At 43.5% G+C, this 25,668-nt stretch overlaps 1 protein-coding gene across 3 annotated transcripts in view; it reads right to left on the bottom strand.

The window, feature by feature from the left end:
* Positions 1–25,668, bottom strand: part of LOC103246597 (S-adenosyl-L-methionine-dependent tRNA 4-demethylwyosine synthase TYW1) — a 266,737-nt gene that overhangs the window by 218,998 nt on the left and 22,071 nt on the right. For all 3 annotated transcript variants that reach the window (XM_073012657.1, XM_037990534.2, XM_037990535.2), the window contains exon 7: positions 17,331–17,453. In XM_073012657.1, the coding sequence (XP_072868758.1) occupies positions 17,331–17,453 (123 nt within the window). The remainder of the gene's footprint in view (positions 1–17,330; positions 17,454–25,668) is intronic.

The raw sequence follows: 25,668 nt of genomic DNA, 5'->3' as shown, positions 1-25,668 counted from the left end.
CAATCAGATCACACTTCACTAATTATACTGCCTCATGGTAATCCCTCTGCCTATAATACCTGCTCCAGTCTCCAGCTCAGGGAGACAGATTTGAGTGTTTCTTCCTATCTCCTTGCCAGTCGACTCCCAATAAAGCCTTTCTTTTTTCCAAAGCCAGTGCCATGGTATTGGTTTCTATTTACATCCAGCAGTAAGCCCATTGCCCAGTAAAACAGTTCTAGGGTTTCATTTCCTAACCTAACTGTTCTCTCCACCTACAATGCCACCGTTCTTGTCCACGGCCTTGATTTCTCCTAAGGGACGACAGCAAAAGCCAAACTAAATGGTCTCCCTGTCTCCAACCTCCACTTCCATTCCTCCCACCTCCCATACCCATCACACTTGCCTTGAAACAAAACTCATGCCCTAGCCAAGCTGCAGTGGCCTGACATGCAAACAGGAAAGCCAATTATAAGCCAACTTCCTAAGCACTTATGAAAATGGCAATGAATACACAAAACGTTCTTTACAAACTGACAGGACTACATGAATCTTATAGAATAATAGGAATAAAGCAGTGGTACTAATGTTTTTTGTTTGTTTTTGTTTTAAATATCATACAATACTGGTTGGGTGCAGTGGCTCATGCCTGTAAACCCAGGACTTTGGGAGACCAAGGCAGGAAGATTTGGTTGAGTCAAGGAGTTGGACCAGCCTGGGCGACAGAGTGAGATCCCAGCTCTACAAAAAAAAAACAAAATTTTTTTTTTTTTTTTTGAGACGGTGTCTCACTCTGTCTCCCAGGCTGGAGTGCAGCAGCGTGATCTGAGCTCACCACAAGCTCCGCCTCCTGGGTTCACACCATTCTCCTGCCTCAGCCTCCCCAATAGTTGAGACTACAGGTGCCCGCCCCCACACCCAGTTAATTTTTTTGTATTTTTTTTTAGTAGAGACGAGGTTTCACCGTGTTAGCCAGGATGGTCTCAATCTCCTGACCTCGTGATTCACCTGCCTCAGCCTCCCAAAGAGCTGGGATTACAGTCAAGAGCCACTGCGGCTGGCAAATTTTTTTTAATTAGCCAGGTGTGGTGGCACGTGCCTGTCATCCGAGCTACTTGGGAGGCTGAGGTGGCAGAATCACTTGAGCCCAGGAGTTCAAGGCTGCGGTGAGCTATGATCACAGCACTGCACTCCAGCCTGGGTTACAAAGCAAGACCCTGTCTCTAAAAGTAAAAAAATTTTTTTAAAAATCATACAATACTACTTAATTCATTTTGATACCATCATCCCAGAAACCACAGTACCACCCGATTTTGCCTACGATAAAAACAAGGCAAAAAAACTGATTTGCTAAAGACTTTAAAATGCTATATAGTTGGAAACTGACAAACAGGAGTTTTACAAGAAACAAGCTTTTTTACCAAAACATACATTTCTCCCAGGAAAGAGTCTTCCTGATTGTTTGATCCTTTTTTTTACCATCATGTGATTCCTTTTCTTATCAATTCCTCTAGAAAAGGTTGGCTAGGCTGGGAGTGGTGGCTCACATTTGCAATCCTAGCACTTTGGGAGGCGGAGGTGGGTGGATCACCTGAGGTCAGGAGTTTGAGATCACCCTGGCCAACATGGTGAAACCCCATCCCTACTAAAAATACAAAAATCAGCCGGGTATGGTGGCAAAGGCCTGTAATTTCAGCCACTGGGGAGGCTGAGGCACGAGAATCACTTGAACCCGGGAGGAGAGGTTGCAACGAGCTGAGATGGCACCACTGCACTCCAGCCTGGGCAACAGACTCTGTCTCAAATAAAAGATTGGCTATAGAATGCCCAAATTCTCTAGAGGTCATTTTTCTAGACAGTCAACCTGGCTAGGCCTGGAGCCATGCCCGCACAAGGTGGGCATTCAGAAAATGTTGGTTGAATAAATGAAGAAATGCCTCCAAACTATCAGACAGCTATTTCTAGACCTGGAAATTTAGACCACACTTCTTTCAGTAACTAATTCTAAACCTGGTAACTTTCAATATTAAAAACTCAGGTTGGACGTGGTGGTTCACGCCTGTAATCCCAGCACTTTGGGAGGCTAAGGCGGGCAGATCACTTGGGGCTCAGGAGTTCAAGACTAGCCTGTCCAACATGATGAAACCCCACCTCAACTAAAAATACAAAAATCAGCCAGGTGTGGTGACATGCGCTTGTGGTCCCAGCTACGCGGAAGGCTGAGGCAGAAGAATCACTTGAACCTGGGAGGCGGAGGTTGCAGTGAGCTGAGATCACACCTGGACAACAAAGCAAGACTCCAATTCAAAAAAGAAAAACAAAAAAAACAAAAAAAACTCTTCTTTATGTTTAATTATACATGAAGTAGAGTTTTAATATTACTCTAAACTAATAAAATTAATTATATCACTGAAAAAGAGTCACAGTAAAAAAATAATAATTAATATTTAATAACTTGTGCTGTAATTTAACCCCACATTTAGAATCCTATTTCTTTAATAAATGAATCTCCAACATATCACTCACTGGTCATGGTTCAGTTTTAAAATGACCAATTTTCACCATTACTCAAAGATTTTGTATACACTGGATTCTAAAAATGCCTTTTGAACTTGTGGAAAAGCAGTGTGCCCAAGCGTGTCAAGAGCTTTACTCTGACACAGTAATTCTATTTTGGATAACCTACCTTAACAAGATAACGTGGGGACTCATTGTTAAGTGCTCCTAGCTACAGAGACCATGGTGAGTCCAGACGGTTTAAGGGCAGCATATTGGGCTTCAAAGGATGTCACCTCCTGTTTCTAGCTGAAGTAAACACTCCAAAGCCTTAAAAATAATTCTGAAACTAGCTTCCTGTTATTCCACTGCAATACCAATAGAACTTTATAATCAGAACTGGACATACTGAGATCCTTCTGCAATTTAAATAGCTGGTAAATTGAAATGTTTCTCCAGTGAGTAACTGTCAGGCATTTGCCATTTATTTCCAAAATTAATGATGCTGATGTTAGTGTCTGTCTGCTTAGCCAGAACATTGCTGTGGGGAGTATTTAGCAACATTTATTTACTGCAGGAAAAAAAAAAAAAGTAGCAATAGGCTTTACATTTACAAATCACAACATAAGAGAAAGAGAAAATAAACAATATAAAAATTATCAGGCTCCTCCTGACTCGTGGTTCTCTAAACACTACAACTTCTCTTCTGAGAACCACTTTTCCCTGGGGAGGCAGCCAAGAGGAGTGACACAGACAGATGGAGTCCAGGCTTGAGCCCGTCAATTTACCAGCCACCTGACGATGGACAAATTGCTTAACCTAAGCCTCAGTTGCTTATCTGTGAAATGCTAAAATTGCAGATAATAATAGTATGATTATCTCAAGGTCACTGTGAGGACTGAGTGAGATAATCTAGTCTGTATTTTGATTTCTCCTTTTTTCTTTTATTTTTTGAGACAGGGCTGTCTCAGGCTATTGCCTAGGCTAGAGTACAGAGGCACAATCTCGGCTCACTGAAACCTCCTTCTCTCAGGTTCAAGCGATTCTCCTGCCTCAGCCTCCCGAGTAGCTGGGATTACAGGCATGTGCCACCACGTCCAGCTAACTTTTGTATTTTTAGTAGAAATGAGGTTTCGCCATGTTTGCCAGGCTGATCTTGAACTCCAGACCTCAGGTGATCCACCAGCCTCAGCCTCCCAAAGTGCTGGGATTACAGGCATAAACCACTGCACCCAGCCTCCTAGTATTTTAAACCTACACTGGAACTCTCCTCTCTCCCCACACCCCCTAACCCATTCTCCTATTCAATCAAGTCACATTGCCTCCCACTGCCTTCAGGAGAAAGCTCAGCCCTCCACTGCAGGACTTGAGAAGCCTCTAGGATCCTACCCCGTCTTCCTTCTCTATGTCACAGCTCCACACACCCTACCCCTACTCAACTCTAGGCACACCAAACTGTTTAGGGTTTCCCAAACATGCCACCCCTAACACCCCATTCCCCCGACATCTTCATCTGTCTCCCTAACATTCCAGTGTTTCAAAGTTTAGTGCTCTAGTTCTTAGAAACTACTCTCATCCTTCAAATTATCTTCAGTCCTAGAAGTCTTAGACATTACTACAAAGGGAGGGAAGTAGAATACCATGGTGGTGTTTCGGTAGGACCAAATCTATCCTATTTGAAGACATATTCTGATATAAGTTAATATTATATTCTAATTATTAACTATTATAGTTAATATATTCTAATTACATTGGAATAATAGTTAATATTATATTCTAATTTTAATTATAGATATTATACTAAATAACATATAATTATATTAGAATAATTAGTTAATATTATATTCTAATTCTAATTATATATTATACTAATATTAGTATTATATATTAGTATCTAATTATATATTATTAGTATAATATATAATTAGAATTAGAATAATTAGTTAATATGTTAATTCTAATTATATAATTATTATATAATTCTAATATGATTATATACTTGCTATATAATTAATTCTAATATTATATAATGGTTATATAATTAATTCTAATATAATTATATAATTGTTATACAATTAATTCTAATATAATTGCTATACAATTAATTCTAATATGATTATATAATTGTTATACAATTAATTCTAATATAATTATATAATTGTTATACAATTAATTCTAAAATGATTATATATTAATTCTAATAGAATTAGAATATAATTAGAATTAAAACATAATATTATTATATAAAAAATATATTAACTACTATACAAGAAAATACAATGTGGCTGGATTAACTGTTTTAATCTACATAAGAACTTTACAAGGCAGATACTATTATCTCCCACATTACAAATGAGAAAATGGAAGCATAGAGGGGTAAAATAATTTGTCCACATACACAAGCTGAGACATATGACTCCATGAAAGTTAGTATTACTCAAAAACCAGTCTTACAATGACAGTGCTTCAGCCCAACTCTTAAGCACTGGCACATACTACTTCCCCCAACGGTAACAACTAAGGCAATTTCATGTGGTGTGTCATGGATGATCATGTGGAAAGCACTTGGAGAATATGTGTGAACCAGCCCCAAAGAAAATGCCAGAAAAAGCCAGCCTCAGTGGCTCACACCTGTAATCCCAGCACTTTGGGAGGCTGAGGCAGGTGGATCACCTGAGGTCAGAAGTTCAAGACCAGCCTGGCCAACATGGCGAGGCGCTGTCTCTACTGAAAATACAAAAATTAGCCAGGTGTGGTGGCAGGCGCTTATAATCCCAGTTACTCAGGAGGCTGAGGTAAGAGAATTGCGTGAACCCAGGAGGCAGGGGTTGCCGTGAGACGATATTTTGCCACTGCACTCCAGCCTGGGCGACACAGCGAGACTGTCAAAAAAAAAAGAAAGAAAAAAAAGAAAAAAGAAAATGCCAGAAAAAGAAAAGAAAAAGAAAAGCCAAGCAGTAAAACCTCCATTGCCCAGTTTAGTATCCCATATCCCATATAAATCGAAAACAAGATCTATTTGAACACTCTGCTGTAACCTAACAATCCTGAAAAACGAAAACTGACAGCTTATTTTCGTGTCATACTAAAGTTGGAAAAAAATAGGTACTTTTCCCAAAGATCTGATGATTTTATGAGAGATTTTTATGAGAAAGCTGAAATATCACGAACCAGCTGCTTAAAGCTCATAAAGCCCAAATTCATTACATTTCAAAAAATAATGTACATGGATGTCCGAAACCTTCATTAATGTTTTCTCCAGTGCCCTCTAATGGCCATAAGATGAAAAAGCAAAGAAAAATACATACCCATAAATTACCCCAAACTCTTCACCCACTATAAACAAAGTTTTTAACTTTTTTTTTTTTTTTTTTTGAGATAGGATCTCACTCTATCACCCAGGCTTGAGTGCAGTGGCATGATCTTGGCTCACTACAACCTCCACCTCCCAGGCTCAAGCGATCCTCCCACCTCAGCCTCCCAGTAGCTGGGATTACAGGCATGCACCATCACACCCAGCTAATTTTTGTATTTTTTTGTAGAGACGGGTTTTCGTCATGTTGCCCAGGCTGGTCTCAAACTCCTGAGCTCAAGTGATCCACGTACCTAGGCTTCCCAAAGTGCTGGGATTACAGGCATGAGCCACTGCACCCAGCTAAACAAAGCTTTTAAATAAAGCTTAACCTGGCAGAAAATACAAAAATCTCTAAATTAGCTATCTCATGCATCATTTTAAGACAATTTCACCGATGAAAATTACTCAGATTTTTAATTAAGAGTCATAACATTACACATTCACTTTGACCCAGGATATCAATATGGGGAATGTGTAAATGTAGGAAAACATTCATACATCTTTCAAAAGTAAGAAAAGTCTCAGACCAGTGTTAATTATAAGAGCAGAAAACTTAAAAGCATATCAAATGACCAACTCTAAGAAAATGTATAAGCAAATTTAAAACATCTAAGCAAGGCCAGGCCCGGTGGCTCACGCCTGTCATCCTAGCACTTTGGGAGGCCGAGGCGGTGGATCACTTGAGGTCAGGAGTTCAAAATCACCCTGGCTAACATGGTGAAAACTCCATCTCTACAAAAAATACAAAAATTAGGCAGGCATGGTGGCACATGCCTGTAATCCCAGCTACTCAGGAGGCTGGGATGGGAGAAATGCTTGAACCCAGGAGGCGGAGGTTGCAGTGAGCTGAGATCGCACCACTGCACTCCAACCTGGGCGACGCAGCGAGACTCCGTTTCAAAAAAAAAAATTGGCCGGGCGTGGTGGCTCACGCCTGTAATCCCAGCATTTTGGGAGGCAGAGGCAGGTGGATCATGAGGTCAAGGGATCGAGACCATCCTGGCTAATACGGTGAAACCCCATCTCCACTAAAAAATACCAAAAAATTAGCCAGGTGTGGTTGCGGGCGCCTGTAATCCCAGTTACTCGAGAGACTGAGGCAGGAGAACGGCGTGAACCCGGGAGGCGGAGCTTGCAGTGAGCTGAGATTGCACCACCGCACTCCAGCCTGGGTGACAGAGCAAGACTCCATCTCAAAACAAACAAACAAATAAACAAAATTATACTGACCAGAGGACAATGGGAGCCTCGGACTTAAGAATAGAACCAGTCGGGCACAGTGGCTCACACCTGTAATCCCAGCACTTTGGGAGGCTGAGGAGGGCAGATCACAAGATCAAGACCATCTTGGCTAACACGGTGAAACCCCATCTCTACTAAAAACACAAAACCTTAGGGGGTGTGTGGTGGCGTGCACCTGTAGTCCCAGCTGCTTGGGAGGCTGAGGCAGGTGAATAGCTCAAACCTGGAAGGTGGAGGTTGCAGTGAGCGACATAGCGCCACCGCACTGCAGTCTGGGCGACAGAGCGAAACTCCATCTCAAAAAAAAAAAAAAAAAAAAAAAGACTCCATCTCGGAAAAAAAAAAAGAAAGAAAGAAATGTTTCACAGGAAAAGAAAAAAGGCAAATGAACAATAAACACAAAATGCATCCAATCTCACTCACAATTTTAAAAATGCAAATTAACACAAAGCTACTATTTTTCAGATTGGCAAGATTTGAAAGACTGAGGCCGGGCACGGTGGCTCAAGCCTGTAATCCCAGCACTTTCGGAGGCCGAGGCGGGCAGATCACGAGGTCAGGAGATCGAGACCATCCTGGCTAACCCGGTGAAACCCCGTCTCTACTAAAAAAATACAAAAAACTAGCCGGGCGAGGTAGTGGGCACCTGTAGTCCCAGCTACTCGGGAGGCTGAGGCAGGAGAATGGCGTGAACCCGGGAGGCGGAGCTTGCAGTGAGCCGAGATCCGGCCACTGCACTCCAGCCTGGGCGACAGAGCGAGACTCCGTCTCAAAAAAAAAAAAAAGAAAGAAAGAAAGACTGATAACACCTCGGATGTAGAGAAACAGGTACTCTCAATTCTCTTCTACAATCGAAGCAGAGGGAAACTTTTTGCAACTTTTACAAGGCAATTTGGAAATATCAAAACTACAAATTCCCTTTGATGCCAGAATTTCAATTTTAGGAATTTACTCTTCAGGTAAGTTTATATCAGCCACAAAAAAAATATGAGCAAGAGTATCCATTACAAAAAAGAGAAAACACCTCAATGTTAATGAACAAGAGCCAAATAAATTGTGGGACATCATAACGAACTACCTTAAAATGAACCTTACACTGAATTCATCTAATATGACAGGACCAGAAAACTGTCATGTTAAAGGGAAAGAAAAGCAGTCTGCAGACCAGGAGTACAAAATGATCCCATTTGTGTGGCCAAAAAACAAAATTATAACAAAACATAAATGTGTTTATAAAAGGCAATAAAATACCTGGAAGAACATTGTGAAAACTGTGGTTACTATGAAAAGCGGATCCAGGAAAAACAGGAACAGAGGACTGCTGTCTGTGAAATTTTTAAACACATGTAAACAGGGTTTTAAATTAAAGGAGGCCAGGCGCGGTGGCTCATGACTGTAATCCCAGCACTTTGGGAGGCCAAGGCAGGTGGATCACTTGAGGCCAGGAGTTTGACATCAGCCTGGACAACATGGCAAAACCCCATCTGTACTAAAAAAAATACAAAAAATAGCCAGGTGTGGTGGCACACATCTGTAATTCCAGCTACTCGGGAGGTTGAGGCAGGAGAATCACTTGAACCCAGAAGGAGAAGGTTGCAGTGAGCTGAGATTGCATCACTGCACTCCGGCCTGGGCAACAGAGCAAGACTCCATCTCAAAAGAAAACAAAAAATAAAAATTAATTAATTAATTAAATGAGACTACAAAGAGAAGATCAGATCAAGTTAAAATCTCTCAAAGAAATATCTAAGAAACAGTTTTACAACATTAAAAATGGCTCCCGCGGCCGGGTGCAGCGGCTCACGCCTGTAATCCCAGCACTTTGGGAGGCCGAGGCAGGCAGATCACGAGGTCAGGAGTTCAAGACCAGCCTGGCCAAGACGGTGAAACCCCGTCTCTACTAAAAATACAAAAATTAGCCGGGCATGGTGGCAGGTGCCTGTAATCCCAGCTTATCAGGAGGCTGAGGCAGAGAACTGCTTGAACCCTGGAGGCGGAGGTTGCACTGAGCCAAGATCATGCCACTGCACTCTAGCCTTGGTGACAGAGCAAGACTCCATCTCAAAAAAAAAAAAAAAAAGGCTCCCCCAGATCACAGAGATGAAAGAGTAGAGAATGGAGGTAATGAGACAGGGTTTTTGAAGATTTCTCTGGAGAATGTTGGTAAGGTACTTTAATTTCTCTCCACTCCCTCAAAAGGAGAGAGGCTGCAGGGAGCTGTCAGCCTCTTATCTCTAGCCCCACAAGAAAAGTGCCAATTCCAGCCTCTCAAAGAAGTTGCTCTGTATCCCCCACCCTCAGAGGATTACAGATTGAGGTATGGCTGCCGCTCAGGAAATTTAGAAGCAAACAGATCAGCTACTTGCATTCGCAAGTGAGCACTACTGCTGGGTAGGAATTGGCCTGTCCCCTCCAAATAAAGAACTCAGGAGTGTTCCCCTGACAGCAGGATGGGGGCGAGGGAGATCTCAGATCCTGACCCATTGGTCAAGTAAAGCAGAGAGCAGGTGACAGATTTCAAAAGAGAAGCCAGAGAGACAGGGCACAGAGGAGGGACTAAGCAGCCATCAGGATACTTCTTGGCCAGGCACGGTGGCTCACACCTGGAATCCCAACACTTTGGGAGGCTCAGGCAGGCGGATCACCTAAGGTCAGGAGTTCAAGGCCAGCCTGGCCAACATGGTGAAACTCCGTCTCTACTAAAAATACAAAAATTAGCCAGGCGTGGTGGTACGCACCTGTAATAGCAGCTACTCAAGAGGCTTACACAGGAGAATCGCTTGAACCTGGGAGGCAGAGGTTGCAGTGAGCTGAGATTGTGCCACTGCACCCCAGCCTGGATGAGACAGCAAGATTCCATCTCAAAAAAAAAAAACAAAGGTATACTTCCGGGAAGTATAGAAAAGGTATACTGCCAGGAAATGGGTTCAAAACATAAGGAAAAAGAAAAAGAAGTACACCTCTCAGCTTCTCAGAGTACATTTTGCTCAGAGCAAGGGACCTGCCAGGGAGATGGTCATAGAAAGTATCTCCTAAGAAGCCATGAAAACATTCCCTGGAAAAAGGGTCAACTCAAAACACATGACTAGGAGAGAGCACAAAGACATCTATGACAGCAGTGATCAAGTAAGAACTTTCACTTTTCCTTTTTTTTTTTTTTTTTTTGAGACGGGGTCTAACTCCCGTCATCCAGACTAGAGTACAGTGACACGATCTCAGCTCACTGCAACCTCTGCCTCCCAGGCTCAAGTGATTCTCCTGCCTCAGCCTCCTGAGTAGCTGGGGTTACAGGCGCCATCATACCTGGCTGATTTTTGCTTTTGTATTTTTGGTAGAGACAGGGTTTCGCCATGTTGCCCAGGCTGGTCTCAAACTCCTGAGCTCAAGTGATCCATCCGTCTAGGCCTCCCAAAGTGCTGGGATTACATGCGTGATTCAGCACGCCCAGATTACTTCTCTTTATCTGTCCTGCCTCCCTGCAGCTGCTCCCAAACCCTATGGAGATCCAAAACAGCAGCTAACAAATAGGCTGGGTGACAGAGTGAGACCCTGTCTCCAAAAATAAAAAAATAAAAAAATAAAAAAAAATCCACTGCAAATTTCCCAAAATGTCCAAACAATGGTCTTCTCTCTTTGATCCAAGACTAAAATTTACAAAATGCATTTGGGGTCTTTTTTCATTGTCTCTTTTTTTTTTGAGACAGAGTCTCGCTCTGTCGCCCAGGCTGGAGTGCAGTGGCACCATCTCGGCTCACTGCAAGCTCCGCCTCCTGGGTTCACGCCATTCTCCCGCCTCAGACTCCAGAGTAACTGGGACTACATGCGCCTGCCACCATGCCCAGCTAATTTTTTCAATTTTTAGTAGAGATGCGGTTTCACAGTGTTAGCCAGGATGGTCTTGATCTCCTGACCTCATGATCCACCTGCCTCAGCCTCCCAAACTGCTGGGATTACAGGCGTGAGCCACATTGTCTCTTTTAATCCTAGAACGGTGATCGCCTCACCATGTTTTTCTGTTGTTATTGTTTATGACATTGACATTTACAGAATCTAAAAGGCTTGTGGCAAATACTGGATTTGTCTGATTGTTTCCCCATAAGATTCAAGCCAAACATTTTTTGACGCAAAACTACATAGATGATGATGTGTGTGTGTCTTGCTTTATACATCGTATCAGGAGGAACATGGGTCCAATTTTATCAGGAACGATGATGCTAAATGTGGTTGCTTAGTGTAGGTGGGAATCCCCTGATCTCTCCATTTGTAATCAGAGGGATTAGTTTCTAATCCCTCTGAAATTAGAAACTAATATATGGGGGGGGTTTCCCCACTCATTCCTCATTTCTAGTTGGTTTAGTTTGTGGGATGATATTTTGAGACATTGAATATCTATTCCCCAAAGACATTTCACACAATCCTTGCTTAAATCAGCTTGTTTTGTTTTGTTTTGTTTTTGAGAAGGAATCTTGCTCTGTTGCCCAGGCTGGAGTGCAATGGTGCAATCTCAGCTCACTGCAACCTCCGCCTTCCAGGTTCAAGTGAGTCTCCTGCCTCGGCCTCCCCAGTAGCTGGGACTACAGGTATGTGCCACCACGCCTGGCTAATTTTTGTATTTTTAGTAGAGATGGGGGTTTCACTATGTTGGCCAGGCTGGTCTCGAACTCCTGACCACAGGTGATCCGCCCACCTCAGCCTCCCAAAGTACTGGGATTACAGGCATGAGCCACCACACCCGGCTGACTAATTTCTTTTTTTATTTGATGTAATATAATCTATTATGTTCATTAATCTTTTTGAAGCTCAAATTGTTCCAAGTTTGGCCTGTAAGAAACCCTTTGAGTTGGTTCCTATGTCTTTTTGGCAGGTCTCCATAAGTCTCTGAGGCCCCACTTGTTCAATAAGATGTTCCAGGGCTCATCTGTTACCCTTCTTTCACCAGTCCTGAAACAAGCCCTTTATTATAAGGAACGGTATTCAGAAAAACAAGATCTGCGTGCTTAGTACATTCATTATTTCTGGGTCTGTGGCACAATAAAGAATATATCTGGGCCAGGCACAGTACAATGGTGCAATCTCAACTCACTGCAACCTCCACCTCCCGGGTTCAAGCGATTCTCCTGCCTCAGCCTCCTGAGTAGCTGGGATTACAGGCACGTACCACTACGCCCAGCTAATTTTTTTATTTTTTTTTTTAGTAGAGAGGGGTTTCACCATGTTGGTTAGGCTGGTCTTGAACTCCTGACCTCAGGTGATCCGCCTGCCTCAAACTCCCAAAGTGCTGGGATTACAGGGATGAGCCACCACACCTGGCCACATATATCTGGTCTTTGACCCTGGTTCTTGATACATAGCTTTAGAAAACCTTGGCATTTCCTAAGTAACAGATGAAGGCTGATCACCAGAAAGAAATCACGTGATTAGAGGATTAGAATTTAGGGCCAGCCTGACCTTTGAGGAAAAGACGTTCACTGGAGACTGAGCTTAATCAACTACCAAATGATTTAACCAATCGTGCTTGCATGATGGGACACCAACAAAAACCCTGGACACTGAAGCTCAGTGGGGCTTCCTGGTTGAGGAACACACTGATGTGCCTGGATTCCCAGAGGAGAGGACACAGAAGCTCCATGTCTCTTCCTCATGCCCATTCCCTGGACCTTGCCCAAGAGTATGTCTTCCATTTGACCGTTTCTGATCTGTGGCCTTTATAATAAAACTGCAACCTAGATCAGCCTGGGCAACATGGCGAGACCTTGTCTCTACAAAAAAATTAAAAATGTTCTTGGCATGTTGGTGCATGTCTGTAGTCCCAGCTACTCGGGAGGCCAAGATGGGAGGATCCCTTGAGCCCAGGATTTCAAGTTTGCAGTGAGCCATGATCACACCACTGTACTTCAGCCTGGATGAAGGAGTGAGACCCTGTCTCAAAAACATCAAACAACAAAAACCAAACCAGCAATCTTAAGTATAGAGCTTTCGGGGAATTCTGTGAGTCATTCCAGCAGAAGAGTAGGTAGCTGTGAGACTTCCAGCTGGTATCTGAAGTCAGGGCAGTCTTCTATAGGACTGTGCCCTAAACCTGTGCAGTCAGACACTAACTCTGGGTAAGACATATCAGAATTGAACTGAACTACAAGGTACCCATTTGGTGCCAGAGAATCGATGTCAGAACATGCAAAGTCCTTTCAGTGAACACAGCTAGAAAATACTATTTATATATATACGTACACACACACACACACACACACACACACACGTGCATATTTAAACTAAGTTTGCAAATATAAGTGCACATTTTTTAAAATCTTAAGTCCATATCAGCCTCCAAATCAAATCCAACACCACTTGGAAATCACAGTAATGCATATCAATCCACCATAGTGTTATTCAGAGCCACACAACAACATTCCATTGTGTGGCTATACCACGCCTTTTTCAACCAGTACTGGACACAGTTGTTTGCTATGTATTGTAATGAGTAAGCCTGTGGAAATACTGTTTTACATTAATGAAGCTGTATTTTTAAGGCAAATTCATACAACTGGGCCTGCTGGATAATGGATAAATGCCTATGTGACTTTGGTAGAAACTGCCAAAAGCCCTTCCATACAGGCTAGACCATCCTGGACTCCCACCTGCAAGGTATGAGTGCCTGTTTACTCACAGCCTCGCCTTACTGAGTATGTCATCCAGCTTTTGAGTTTTGGTTATTATATTCTGAAAGGTGAGAAATGTTTATCAGTGTAGTTTTCATTTGTATTTCTCTCTTATTACAAGTAAAGTTAAGCATCTTTTCATGTTTAAATCTCTTTGTAGAGTCATTTCTGAGAAATTCTTATTCATGTGTTTTGTCAACCTTTTCTACTATATTTTTGGTCAGCTGGAATTATAGGCATGCACCACCACACCCAGTTAATTTTGTATTTTCAGTAAAGACAGGTTTTCATAATGTTGGTCAGGCTGGTCTCGAACTCCTGACCTCAAGTGATCCACCTGCCTCACCCTCTCAAAGTATTGGGATTACAGGTGTAAGCCACAGCAACTGGCCAGATCTGCTTTTTTTTTGAGACGGAGTCTCACTCTGTTGCCCAGGCTTGAGTGCAGTGGCATGATCTCAGCTCACTGCAACCTCTGCCGCCAGGGTTCAAGAGATTCTCATGCCTCAGCCTCCCAAGTAGCTGGGACTACAGGCGTGCGCCATGTATGTCCGGCTAATTTTTTTTGTATTTTTTAGTAGAGATGGGGTTTTACCATGTTGGTCAGGCTGGTCTCGAGCTCCTGACCTCAAGTGATCCACCTGCCTCAGTCTCCCAAAGTGCTGGGATTACAAGCATGAGCCACCACACCCAGCCAGGTCTGCCTTTTTTTTTTTTTTTTTTTTTTGAGACGGATTCTTGCTCTGTCACCCAGGCCAGAGTGCAGTGGCGCAATCCCACTCTCTACAAGCTCCGCCTCTGGAATTCACGCCATTCTCCTGCCTCAGCCTCCCAAGTAGCTGGGATTACAGGCACCCGCCACTGCGCCTGGCTAGTTTTTTGTATTTTTAGTAGAGATGGGGTTTCACTGTGTTAGCCAGGATGGTCTCAATCTCCTGACCTCATGATGTGCCTGCCTCGGCCTCCACAAAGTGCTGGGATTACAGGTGTGAGCCACCGTGCCTGCAGGTCTGCCTTTTTTTAAGAGTTCATTGTATAGTAAAAAGATAAACACCTTGTCTGAGATATAAGGGGCAAATAGTTTCTCCTGTTTTGCCTTTTGATTTTCCTTATGGCCAGGTAAAATAAAGTCATTCATAAATTTAATGTTTTTTATTGCTTCTAGATTTTGAATCATATAGAAAAGCTTTCTCCAGGTTAGACAAAAATCCATCTGATTCTACTATTTATATAATTTTTTCAACATTTAGCTCGCTCATCCATTTGGAAATGATTCTGATGTATATACAAGCTAACAGATGTTGCACATCTTTTTTTTTTTTTTTTGAAAGATCTCACAATGTCACGCAGGCCGGGGTGCAGTGACATGATCACAGCTCACTGCAGCCTCAAACTCCCAGGTTCAAGCAATCCTCCCACCTCAGCCTCCCAAGTAGCTGGCACTACAGGCACATGCCACCATACCCAGCTAATTTTTTTTTTTTTTTTTTTTTTGGTAGAGATGGGGTTTCACTATGTTGCCGAGCCTGGTCCCAAACTCTTGGCCTCAAGAAATCCTCCCAACACCTCAGCCTCCCAAGTAGCTGGGACTACAGGCACATGCCACCATATCCAGCTAATTTTTTTTTTTTTTTTTTTTTTGTAGAGATGGGGTTTCACTATGTTGCCAAGCCTGGTCCCAAACTCTTGGCCTCAAGAAATCCTCCCATCACCTCAGCCTCCCAAAGTGCTAGGATTACAGGGTGAGCCACCACACTCAGCCAACATAATTCATTTTTAGAGTCCCTTTTAAACTCCAGGTCTTCAGAGTTCACCTTTAAGATATATGAAATTCCTACATATTCTTAGAATTTTATTCTGTTGCAAGGGTCTCTGTCCCATCATAAGCCAGTACTACAGTTTTAATTAGAGATACCTTGTGGTATGTTTCAATATGTGGGAGGGTTAGTCCTTTTCATCACTACTTTCACCAGGGTTTTCATAACTATTATTTCATGTTTATTTTTTCCACATGAATAGACCAATCTAGATCTAGAAGGCTGGAGGACCTATTGGAAATTCTACTGGGATTCCATCAAACTTATATATTAAGAGAACTGATATCTTCACCATTCTGAGTCACTCTACCTAAAACAAGGAATGTCTTTCCATTTGTTCGAGTCCCCTTTGATATCATTCAGGAATGTTTTAAAGTTTTCCAACAGAGGTTTAAGACATTTCTTTTTAAATTAATCTGTAGGTAGGCCAGGTGTGGTAACTCACGAATGTAATCCCAGCACTGTGGGAGGCCAAGGCAGGCAGATTACCTGAGGTCAGGAGTTCGAGATCAGCCTGGCCAACATGGTGAAATCCCGTCTCTACTAAAAATACAAAAATTAGCTGGGCGTGGTGGTGTGCACCTGTAGTCCCGGCTACTCGGGAGGCTGAGGCAGAAGAATCACGTGAACCCTGGAGGCAGAGGTTGCAGTGAGCCGAGATCGCACCACTGCACTCCAGCCTGGGGGACAGAATGAGACTCCATCTCAAAAAACAAAACATAAATAAATCGGTATGTAATTATTTATCCTTTATGTACCTAGTCTAAATGAGGTCTTCTCTTTTACTATAGCTTCTAACTGGTTATTGTTTGGAAATATAAAGTCTATTGACTTTCTACATTATGATATCCTGCTAACCTTACTGAGTTCATTTGAATTTGTATAGGTTTTAGCTTTGATTTTCTTGGATTTTCTAGTAGCTTTCTTTCGTTTTTTTAAGGCTTATGGACTACATATAATTTTAATTTAGGGGATTCTCATTTTCCAAACCTCACAGTTAAATTGAGGCTGTTATTTTTATAGTATAGTATATACTATATTATTTCAATTTTAGATCACTGGAATCTGCATGAATCCTACTGCATCGCACATTCTCACATTCATCTAGTCACTGAAACACTCACATCCCAGACTGGTATTTCCTGGATTCCTAGGGGCCCCACTCACGCTGATCTCCACACCCACAGACCAGGCTGCCAAACTTAAGCCCCAACACCACTTAGTCTATACAGCAGAGAAGCAAATTAACACTGGAGTTTCACTTGGAATCTCAACCATAATAAATCCTATCATGTTGTTCATCTTCAAACAGCCCTGAATAAAATCTCTCTGACCATCTACACCAAGCTTGTCCAAACCACAGCCCACTGGCCCAACACAAATTTATAAACTTTTGTAAAACATTATAAGACTTTTTTTTTGCGATTTTTTTTTTAAGCTCATCAGCTATCATTAGTGTATTTTATGTGTTGCCCAAGACCATTTTTCTACCAATGTGGCCCAGGAAAGCCAAAAGACTGGATGCCCCTGATCCACACTGTCCTCAGTCCTTGTTCTCAAATCTCCTGCTTATCCTCTGATGAGCTGACTTTCACAGGGCTGAGAGGGGAGATATTCACTATGCTCATGAAAAATGGCAAAAAAAAAAAAAAATTATAAAACCCTCAAGACAGAAGCTAGAGAAATGAAACTCTTCTTGTGAGCTCAGATGGACTACACAGCAATAAATACTAAATGTTAACCAACTGCGGGAGCCAAGTGCAACATTTCCCAAAGTAATGGTACCTTTTCTTTCTTCACATGATCCATAATTTTGCCCAAATCTTCAACATCAACAATGGAATTTAGGCTCTGACGGTCCTCACCACCAAACTCTTCTTCACTGGAGCTCTCAAAGGGTTCTTCCTCCTGGAAGAGAAATGCTTCAGAAACACAGTGTTCAAAGGGGCAAAGGCAAAGTTCTCTTACACTCCCTCCCACACTGAGAATTCACTATGTCTCTAAATTCTTGTTGTTTTTTTTTTTTTTGAGACAGGGTCTCGCTCTGTCACCCAGGCTGGAGTGCAGTGGCGTGATCTCGGCTCACTGCAACCTCCGCCTCTTGGGTTCAAGTGATTCTCCTGCCTCAGCCTCCCAAGTAGCTAGGATCACGGGTGCATACCACCACACCCGGCTAATTTTTGTATTTTTAGTAGAGACAGGGTTTCACCATGTTGGCCAGGCTGGTCTCGAACCCCTGACCTCAGGTAATCCACCCACCTCAGCCTCCCGAAGTGCTGAGATTACAGGCGTGAGCCACAGCACCCGGCTATCTATAAATTCTTAATTTAAAAATAAAATCTAGGCTGGGTATGGTGGCTCACCCAGCTTTTCATGAGGCTAAGATGGGAGGTCTGCTTGAGGTCAGGAGTTTGAAACCAGCCTGGGCAACACAACAAGACCACATTGCTACAAAAAATGTACACAATTAGACAGATGTGGTAGCACATGTCTATAGTCCCAACTACTTAGGAGACTGATGCAGAAGCATCACTTGAAGCCAGGAGTTCAAGACCAGCCTGGGCAACATAGTGAAACCCTCATCTCTACAAAACAACAACAACAACAATGAAGAAATAAAGCTTAAATCTTTAGCATCACTCGTAACTATGAAAGCGCATGATGGAGTGAGAACTAACACTTCACCTGCCCTCCCACGTCACAATGACATGAGCTGGGCTCAGGGGAACGAGACACGTGCCAAGCAGAAGTAGAGGAAATGTGACATCACCGGGAAGACACATTTGCGGAGTATCTACTACGTCCCCAGCACAATGTTCATATACCCATTCATTTCATCCTCAACTATTTATGATGTAGATAGGTTCAACATCATCTCATAGATGAGGAAATTAAAGCTAGAGAAGTTAAGAAATCTCGGCTAATACGTGGCAGCCTTCATCCCTTTCTCCAATGGAGGATAAGGCAGAATCAAACAATAGAGAGATTTTGTTTGTTTTGTTGTTGTTGTTGTTTTGAGTCTCGCTCTGTCACCCAGGCTGGAGTGCAGCGGCATGATCTTGGCTCACTGCAACCTCTACCTCCTGGGTTCAAGCAATTGTCATGCCTCGGTCTCCAGAGCAGCTGGGACTGCAGGCATGCAGTCACACCCGGCTAATTTTTATATTTTTAGTAGAGATGGGATTTCACCATGTTGGCCAGGCTGGTCTCAGACTCCTGACCTCAGGTGATCTGCCTGCCTCAGCCTCCCAAATTGCTGGGGTTACAAATGTGAGCCACTCAGCTGATAAAGAGATTTTTAAGAGGTGAAGTAGTTGTTTGTTTTCAACAGCAGGTACTTTCTGAGTAACTCAAGGGTCACTTTAAAATTAAAAGAAACAGGCCGGGCACAGGGACTCATGGGCCGAGGCAGATGGATCACCTGAGGTCAAGAGTTCGAGACCTGCTGACCAACATGGTGAAACCCTGTCTCTACTAAAAATACAAAAATTAGCCGGGTGTGGTGGCGTGCACCTGTAGTCCCAGCTACTCCAAAGGCTGAGACAGGAGAATTGCTTTAACCTAGGAAGTGGAGGCTGCAGTGAGCCAAGATCGCAACACTGCACTCCAGCCTTGGCAACAGAGCGAACAAAAAAAAAGAAAACAATTAAATTAAATTAAATTAAAAGAAACAAAATGTCAATAACCTTCATATACAGGCCAATATGCTCCACAGCATAGCAGAGAGATATCATACAATCAGATGCTGCTGATCAAGTGTTCAATACAAAATAAAACAGCCCCCCTTAGACAAGGTCACCCCTTATCCTGCGCCAGATGAGAGGGTTACCATGGACAATCTAACCCTCTTCTACTACAAACCAAGCCTGAGACTACAGAAGCAGCACTGTGGGTGGCTCCCTGGTATCTCTTTTGCTTTGTCAATAAATGAGTAGTCTTCTCTGCCTTGCTTCCAGATGACAAAATAAACTGTTCCCAGAAATAAGTGTATGGATGTGTTCTTTAATTTAGCCCAGCTTCAACAGAAAATCTCCACCAGTTAACTCCACCCTGATATCCCAGCCTCATGACCAAGCTATCAAGGAGAGTCAAGTATACCACCTGAAACATACTTTCTAACAATTAGTCCATTTTTAGATCTTCTAGTCCAGTGTTTCCCAACCAGTTTGTCTAAATATATAACAATACCTTCAGTATTAGGGTCTCCTGATGTACTCATTTTCCTAGAATTGCAGTAAGTTCCGTATTGCCCATGTGTCCTGTGCTCCTACCTCATCATTTCCAATACATTTCAGAATCTTAGACACAGAAGAGACATCAGGGATCATCTGGTCCAATCTCCCCATATTATCCTGGACAAGAAGTCAGTATAACTTTTGCTGTAAAACACCAAATTGTAAGTATTTCTGACCTTGTGGGACATACAATCCTGTCTTAACTACGCAAATCTGCCCCTCTAACACTAAAGCAGCTATGACAACACATAAATGAGCATGGCTATGCTCCCAAAACCTGTATTTTAAAAAATTAAAAAACAAGCTGGGTGCACTGGCTCATACTTGTAATCCCAACAGTTTGGGAGGCCAAGGCAGGAGGATTGCTTGAGTTCAGGAGTTTGAGACCAGTCTGGGCAATACAATGGGACCCCATCTCTACAAAAAAGAAAAAAACTTGGCTGGGCATGGTGGTGCACGCCTGTAGGCCCAGCTACTCAGGAGGCTGAGATAGGAGGATTGCTTGAGCCCAGGAATTAGAGGCTACAGTGAGCTGTGCACTAACTACTGCACTCCAGACTGGGGGACAGACTGGCCCCTGTTTCAAAAAACAACAGGCAATAGGCTGCATCTGGCCAGTCAGCCTGTTTGCTGATCCCTGTCCTAGACTCTCCTTGATAACTTCTCCTTAGACTCGAGTTTCTGATGGAAAGACTCACGTCGAGAATTTACTTTTTGCAAAAGGAACCTATTTCATCTTCACATAAAATCAAATCAAAACTGCTATTAACTTGGCTCTGTGACCTTGGGAAACTTCAAAAAAGTTCTCTTGAACACTGAATATACTCATGGTAGCCAGTAGTGCTAGAAAATTAATGCAACACATTCCCCCGGTCTCCACAAAGATTGCAATCCAGTAAGAGACATACAGATGCTACATTTAAAGGGGCTTTAATGAGAGGGTTTAGGAATACGAAAAGGAGCCATGATACCTGAGTCATATGTGAAGGGTAAGTAAACAGGCCTGGCCAGGGAAAGACATGTGGGAATGCTGTTGGAAGGGGATGGGCAAAGTCACCGAGGCAAGCACCACGAGGCATTTAGCTACTGTCCACCACTCAGAAAGTACCAGCAGATGGAGAATAAAGCATACGACATGGGGAGAAAATGTAGCAGAGAAAGATGTGGGCCGGACTGCAAAGGATCTTGCCTGCCCTGGAAAGAGAGAACGAGAAACGTCTAACATGGTCTGAACAGAGAAATAACACAAACCTGCATTTCAATAGCTCACTCAACTGGGAAGACAGAAGGTAATTTAAGGGAAACAAGACTACAGACAAGGATAAATCTGAACAATGTACGACAATCCCCTCGGGAAGAAAAGATGTTGGCCTGAACTAAAGAGTAACAGGTGAGCAGAAGGCTGGATATTCAAACTTATTTGGCAAAAAAAATTTTTTTTTTTTTTGGAGACCACAGTCTCACTGTCGCCCAGGCTGGAGTGCAGGGGCGCAATCTCAGCTCACCACAACCTCCGCCTCCCAGGTTCAAGTGATTCTCCTGCTTCAGCCTCCCGAGTAGCTGGGATTACAGGTGCCCACCACCATGCCCAGCTAATTTTTGTATTTTTAATAGAGACAGGGTTTCACAGTGTTGGTAAGGCTGGTCTCGAATTCCCGACCTTGTGATCCGCCCGCCTCGAACTCCCAAAGTGCTGGGATTACAGGCATGAGCCACCGCGCCTGGCCTTGGCAAATATTTTTAGCACCAAGGAGACCACATGGCTAGAGGTTCGAGAGGAAGACAGAGAATAGTAGGATGACAATGGAGAAATTCAAGAGTCAGATTAGGTGCTAAGGTCACACTAAGAAATGAAGTTTTTATGAAAGCAGCAATGAAAAATCACTTTTAAACAGGAGGGTAATATGATCTGATTTGTACTTTTAAGATTACTTGGCCGGGCGCGGTGGCTCACACCTGCAATCCCAGCAACTTTGGGAGTCCAAGGTGGGTGGATCGCGAGGTCAGGAGATTGAGACCATCCTGGCTAACATGGTGAAACCCGGTCTCTACTAAAAATACAAAAAATTAGCCAGGCGTGGTGGCAGGCGCCTGTAGTCTCAGCTACTCGGGAGGCTGAGGCAGGAGAATGGTGTAAACCCAGGAGGCGGAGCTTGCAGTGAGCCGAGATTGCACCACTGTACTCCTGCCTGGGCGACAGAGCGAGACTCTGCCTTTAAAAAAAAAAAAAAAAAAGATTACTCTGAGGCCGGGTATGGCGGGTCATGACTGTAATCACTTTGGAAAGCCAAGGCAGGTAGATTGCTTAAGCCCAAGAGTTTGAGATCAGCCTGGACAACAGAGTGAAACCCTGTCTCTACAAAATATACAAAAATTAGCCGGGCACAGTGGTGTGCACCTGTAGTCCCAGCTACTCAGGAGGCTGACTCAGGAGGATGGCTTGAGCCCAGGAGGTTGCTGCAGTGAGCCAAGAGTGTGCCACTATACTCCAGCCTGGGAAAGACCCTGTTCCCCACCCCGCGTGCCCCAAAAAAGTCTACTCTGAATGATAGATGGAGAAGAGATAGGAGGACAAAATATGTGGCTGCTACAGTAGTCTGGTCAAGCAATATGGCTTGAACTTGCACGTTAGCAGTAGAGATGGAGGGAATTGGATGGATATGAAATATTTTAAGCCAGAGGTTTGCAAACTACGGCCAAATCCAGGCAGCCTCGGGCCAGATCTCAACATGACAATTCATCTACATGTCCCCTTTGGCTGTTTTCTTGACACAATGGCAGACTTGATAGTTTCAACAAAAACCTTGTGGCCCACAAAGCTGAAAATATTGACTAACTGGCCCTTCATAGAAAGTTTGCTGACCTCTGTTTTGGACAAAGAAGGAACCAGACTTACTGAGGAATTCAATACAGGAATGAGGCAAAGGAAAGAATCAAGCACAGCTCTTAGGTTTCTTTTTAAGCCACTGAGATGGTGGGAGTGTTTCCTGAGATGGGAAACACGACAGTGGAACAGAACAGAAGGGTGGAGATAAAGAGCTCCATTTTGGATTTGTGAAGCATCAGATACACGAGAATAAATTTTTTAAAGGCATACATGAGAAGAGAATTCAGGGTTGCTCCTGGATCTGGAAGTACAAATGTGGGAATAACTGGCATGTGGACAATGTTTGAAGTCGTGAAACTGGATGAGATCACCCAGGAAGAGAGTGTCAACGCATAATCCAGCACCAAACCTGAATCACTCCAACATGCAGAGGCTGAGTAAAGGAAAAGACCCCAAGTAAAAAAGGAGAAACTCTATGACAATGACGTCACGAAAGTCAGGAGGATAGATTCAAAGGAGGAATCAGCTATGACAAATGCCGATGAGAAGTCAAGTAAAATACAGACAGAAATATCCATGAGACGCGTAGATCTAAAAGGTGAGACACAGAACTTTTTTTTTTTTTTTTGAGATGTGGTTTTCGCTCGTTACCCAGGCTATACTACAGTACCACGATCTCGGCTCACTGCAACCTCCACCTCCCAGGTTTCAAGCAATTCTCCTGCCTCAGCCTCCCGAGTAGCTGGGATTACAGGCGCCTGCCATCACACCCAGCTAAATTTTTTTTTGTATTTTCAGTAGAGATAGGGTTTCACCATGTTAGCCAGGCTGGTCTTGAACTCCTGACCTCAGGTGATCTGCCCGCCTCGGCCTCCCAAAGTGCTGGGATTACCGGTGTGAGCCACTATGCCCGGCCCCTTTTTTAAATTAGAGACAGTGTCTCACTATGTTGCCCAGGCTGGTCTCTAATTCCTGGCCTCAAGTAATTCCTCCCACCTTGGCCTTGGAAAGCACTGGGATTGGGATTACAGGGGTGAGCCACTGCACCTAGTCAAAATATAGTTTAAAGGGTTTATTTGAGCCAAAATGAGGGCAGTTGCCTCAGGCACACTTTGCAGTTGAAGGGACTGCTCCATTAGCTTTTGTTACAAGCAGGTTTTTTGTTTTTTGTTTTTTTTGAGACAGAGTCTCGCTCTGTTGCCCAGGCTGGAGTGCAGTGGCCGGATCTCGGCTCACTGCAAGCTCCGCCTCCCAGGTTCACGCCATTCTCCTGCCTCAGCCTCCCGAGCAGCTGGGACTACAGGCGCCCGCCACTTCGCCCGGCTAGTTTTTTTTTTTTTGTATTTTTAATAGAGACACGGTTTCACCGTGTTAGCCAGGATGGTCTCGATCTCCCGACCTCATGATCCGCCCGTCTCAGCCTTCCAAAGTGCTGGGATTACAGGCATGAGCCACCGCACCCGGCCAACAAGCAGGTTTTTAAAAGCAAAGGGAACAAGGAGTAGTCAATACCAAGTTATTGAACAGAAATTCTCATTGCTTTACAGAGATAACATTGATTAGTGATTAGCTATGCACTGTTAAATGATAGGATATGAGTTATGGTGTGAAATGCATATAGCATTTTATGTCTACCTGGAGGCAGTCAGTCTAAAGCCCACAGAGCAGATGGCTTCAAGAGACAATTATTTAGCTCAACAGGAAGTGATCTGACAGATGTCTCATTCCAATTCCATTTCAGTCCCAGCTGTGACTGAATTGAAATTGGAATGAAACATCAATTTCAATTCAGATTACGGGTCCCATAACTTAAAGAGCTTGCAGCCAGTGTGGAGGCTCGTAATCTCAACACTTTGGGAGGCCAAGGTGGGAGGATCGCTGGAAGCCAGGAGTTCAAGATCAGCCTGGGCAAAATAGTGAGACCCTGTCTCTCCAAAAACAAAAATTAAAAGTAGACAGGATGGTGGCGCAGGACTGTAAGTCCCTGCTACTCAGGAGGCTGAAGCAAGAGGATCACTCGAGCTCAGGAGTTCAAAGCTGCAGGGAGCTATCACTCCACGACACTCTGGCCTGGGCAACAAAGCAAGACCCTGTATAAAATAACATAATAAAATAAAAAGCTTTCATCACTTAAATAAAATCTATTTTCCTTTTGTAAATCCCCCTCAGGCTTGATGACATGAAGTCCCCTGGGTGTAGAAAAGAGTAGTTCAGGGGGAGAGAAAGCCAAACTGGAGTAGCTGAGAGTTGACAGAGACTTCTGTTCCCAGCCATATGACAGACAGCACACTTTCAACAACTCTCCTGCAGAAAACAACAAAAACTAAATAAGGTAATTTTTTTTTTTTTTTTCGGGGGGGAACAGAGTCTCGCTCTGTCGCCCAGGCTGGAGTACAGTGGTGCAGTCTCGACTCACTGCAACCTCCACCTCCCCAGTTCAAGGGTTCTCCTGTCTCACCTCTGGAGTAGCTGGGACTACCAGCGCGTGCCACCACGCCCAGCTAATTTTTGTACTTTCAGTGGAGAGAGGGTTTTACTATTTGGCCAGGTTGGTCTCAAACTCCTGACCTCAAGTGATCTGCCCACCTTGGCCTCCCAAAGTGCTGGGATTATAGGCGTGAGCCACCACGCCCAGCCAAGGTAATAATTTTTAAAGCACAATTTTAAGTGCCTCAGTGAGTTGGCAAAAATGTAAGGAATCCAGAGAGGGCAAATATAACCTGGGAGCTAAGCAAGAGACAGAGCTAAGAGGTATCTGTTAAACTCTGGAGACGCCTCTCTATTTTTTCAGTTTTGGGGTTTTTTTTGTTTTTTGTTTTTTCTTTAAACAGAGTCTCACTCTGTCACCCAGGCTGGGGTGCAGTGGCACCATCTCGACTCACTGCAACCTTCACCTCCCAGGTTCAAGTGATTCTCCTGCCTCAGTCTCCTGAGTAGCTGGGATTACAAGTATGAGCCACCACGCCTGGCTAATTTTTTTGTATTTTAGTAGAGACGGGGTTTCACCACATTGGCCAGGCTGGTCTCAGACTCCTGACCTCAGGTGATCTGCCTGCCTTGG

Source organism: Chlorocebus sabaeus, chromosome 28 (assembly GCF_047675955.1).
Source record: "Chlorocebus sabaeus isolate Y175 chromosome 28, mChlSab1.0.hap1, whole genome shotgun sequence".
Lineage (NCBI taxonomy): Eukaryota > Metazoa > Chordata > Mammalia > Primates > Cercopithecidae > Chlorocebus > Chlorocebus sabaeus.
This window is presented reverse-complemented; position numbering and strand designations above follow the sequence as displayed.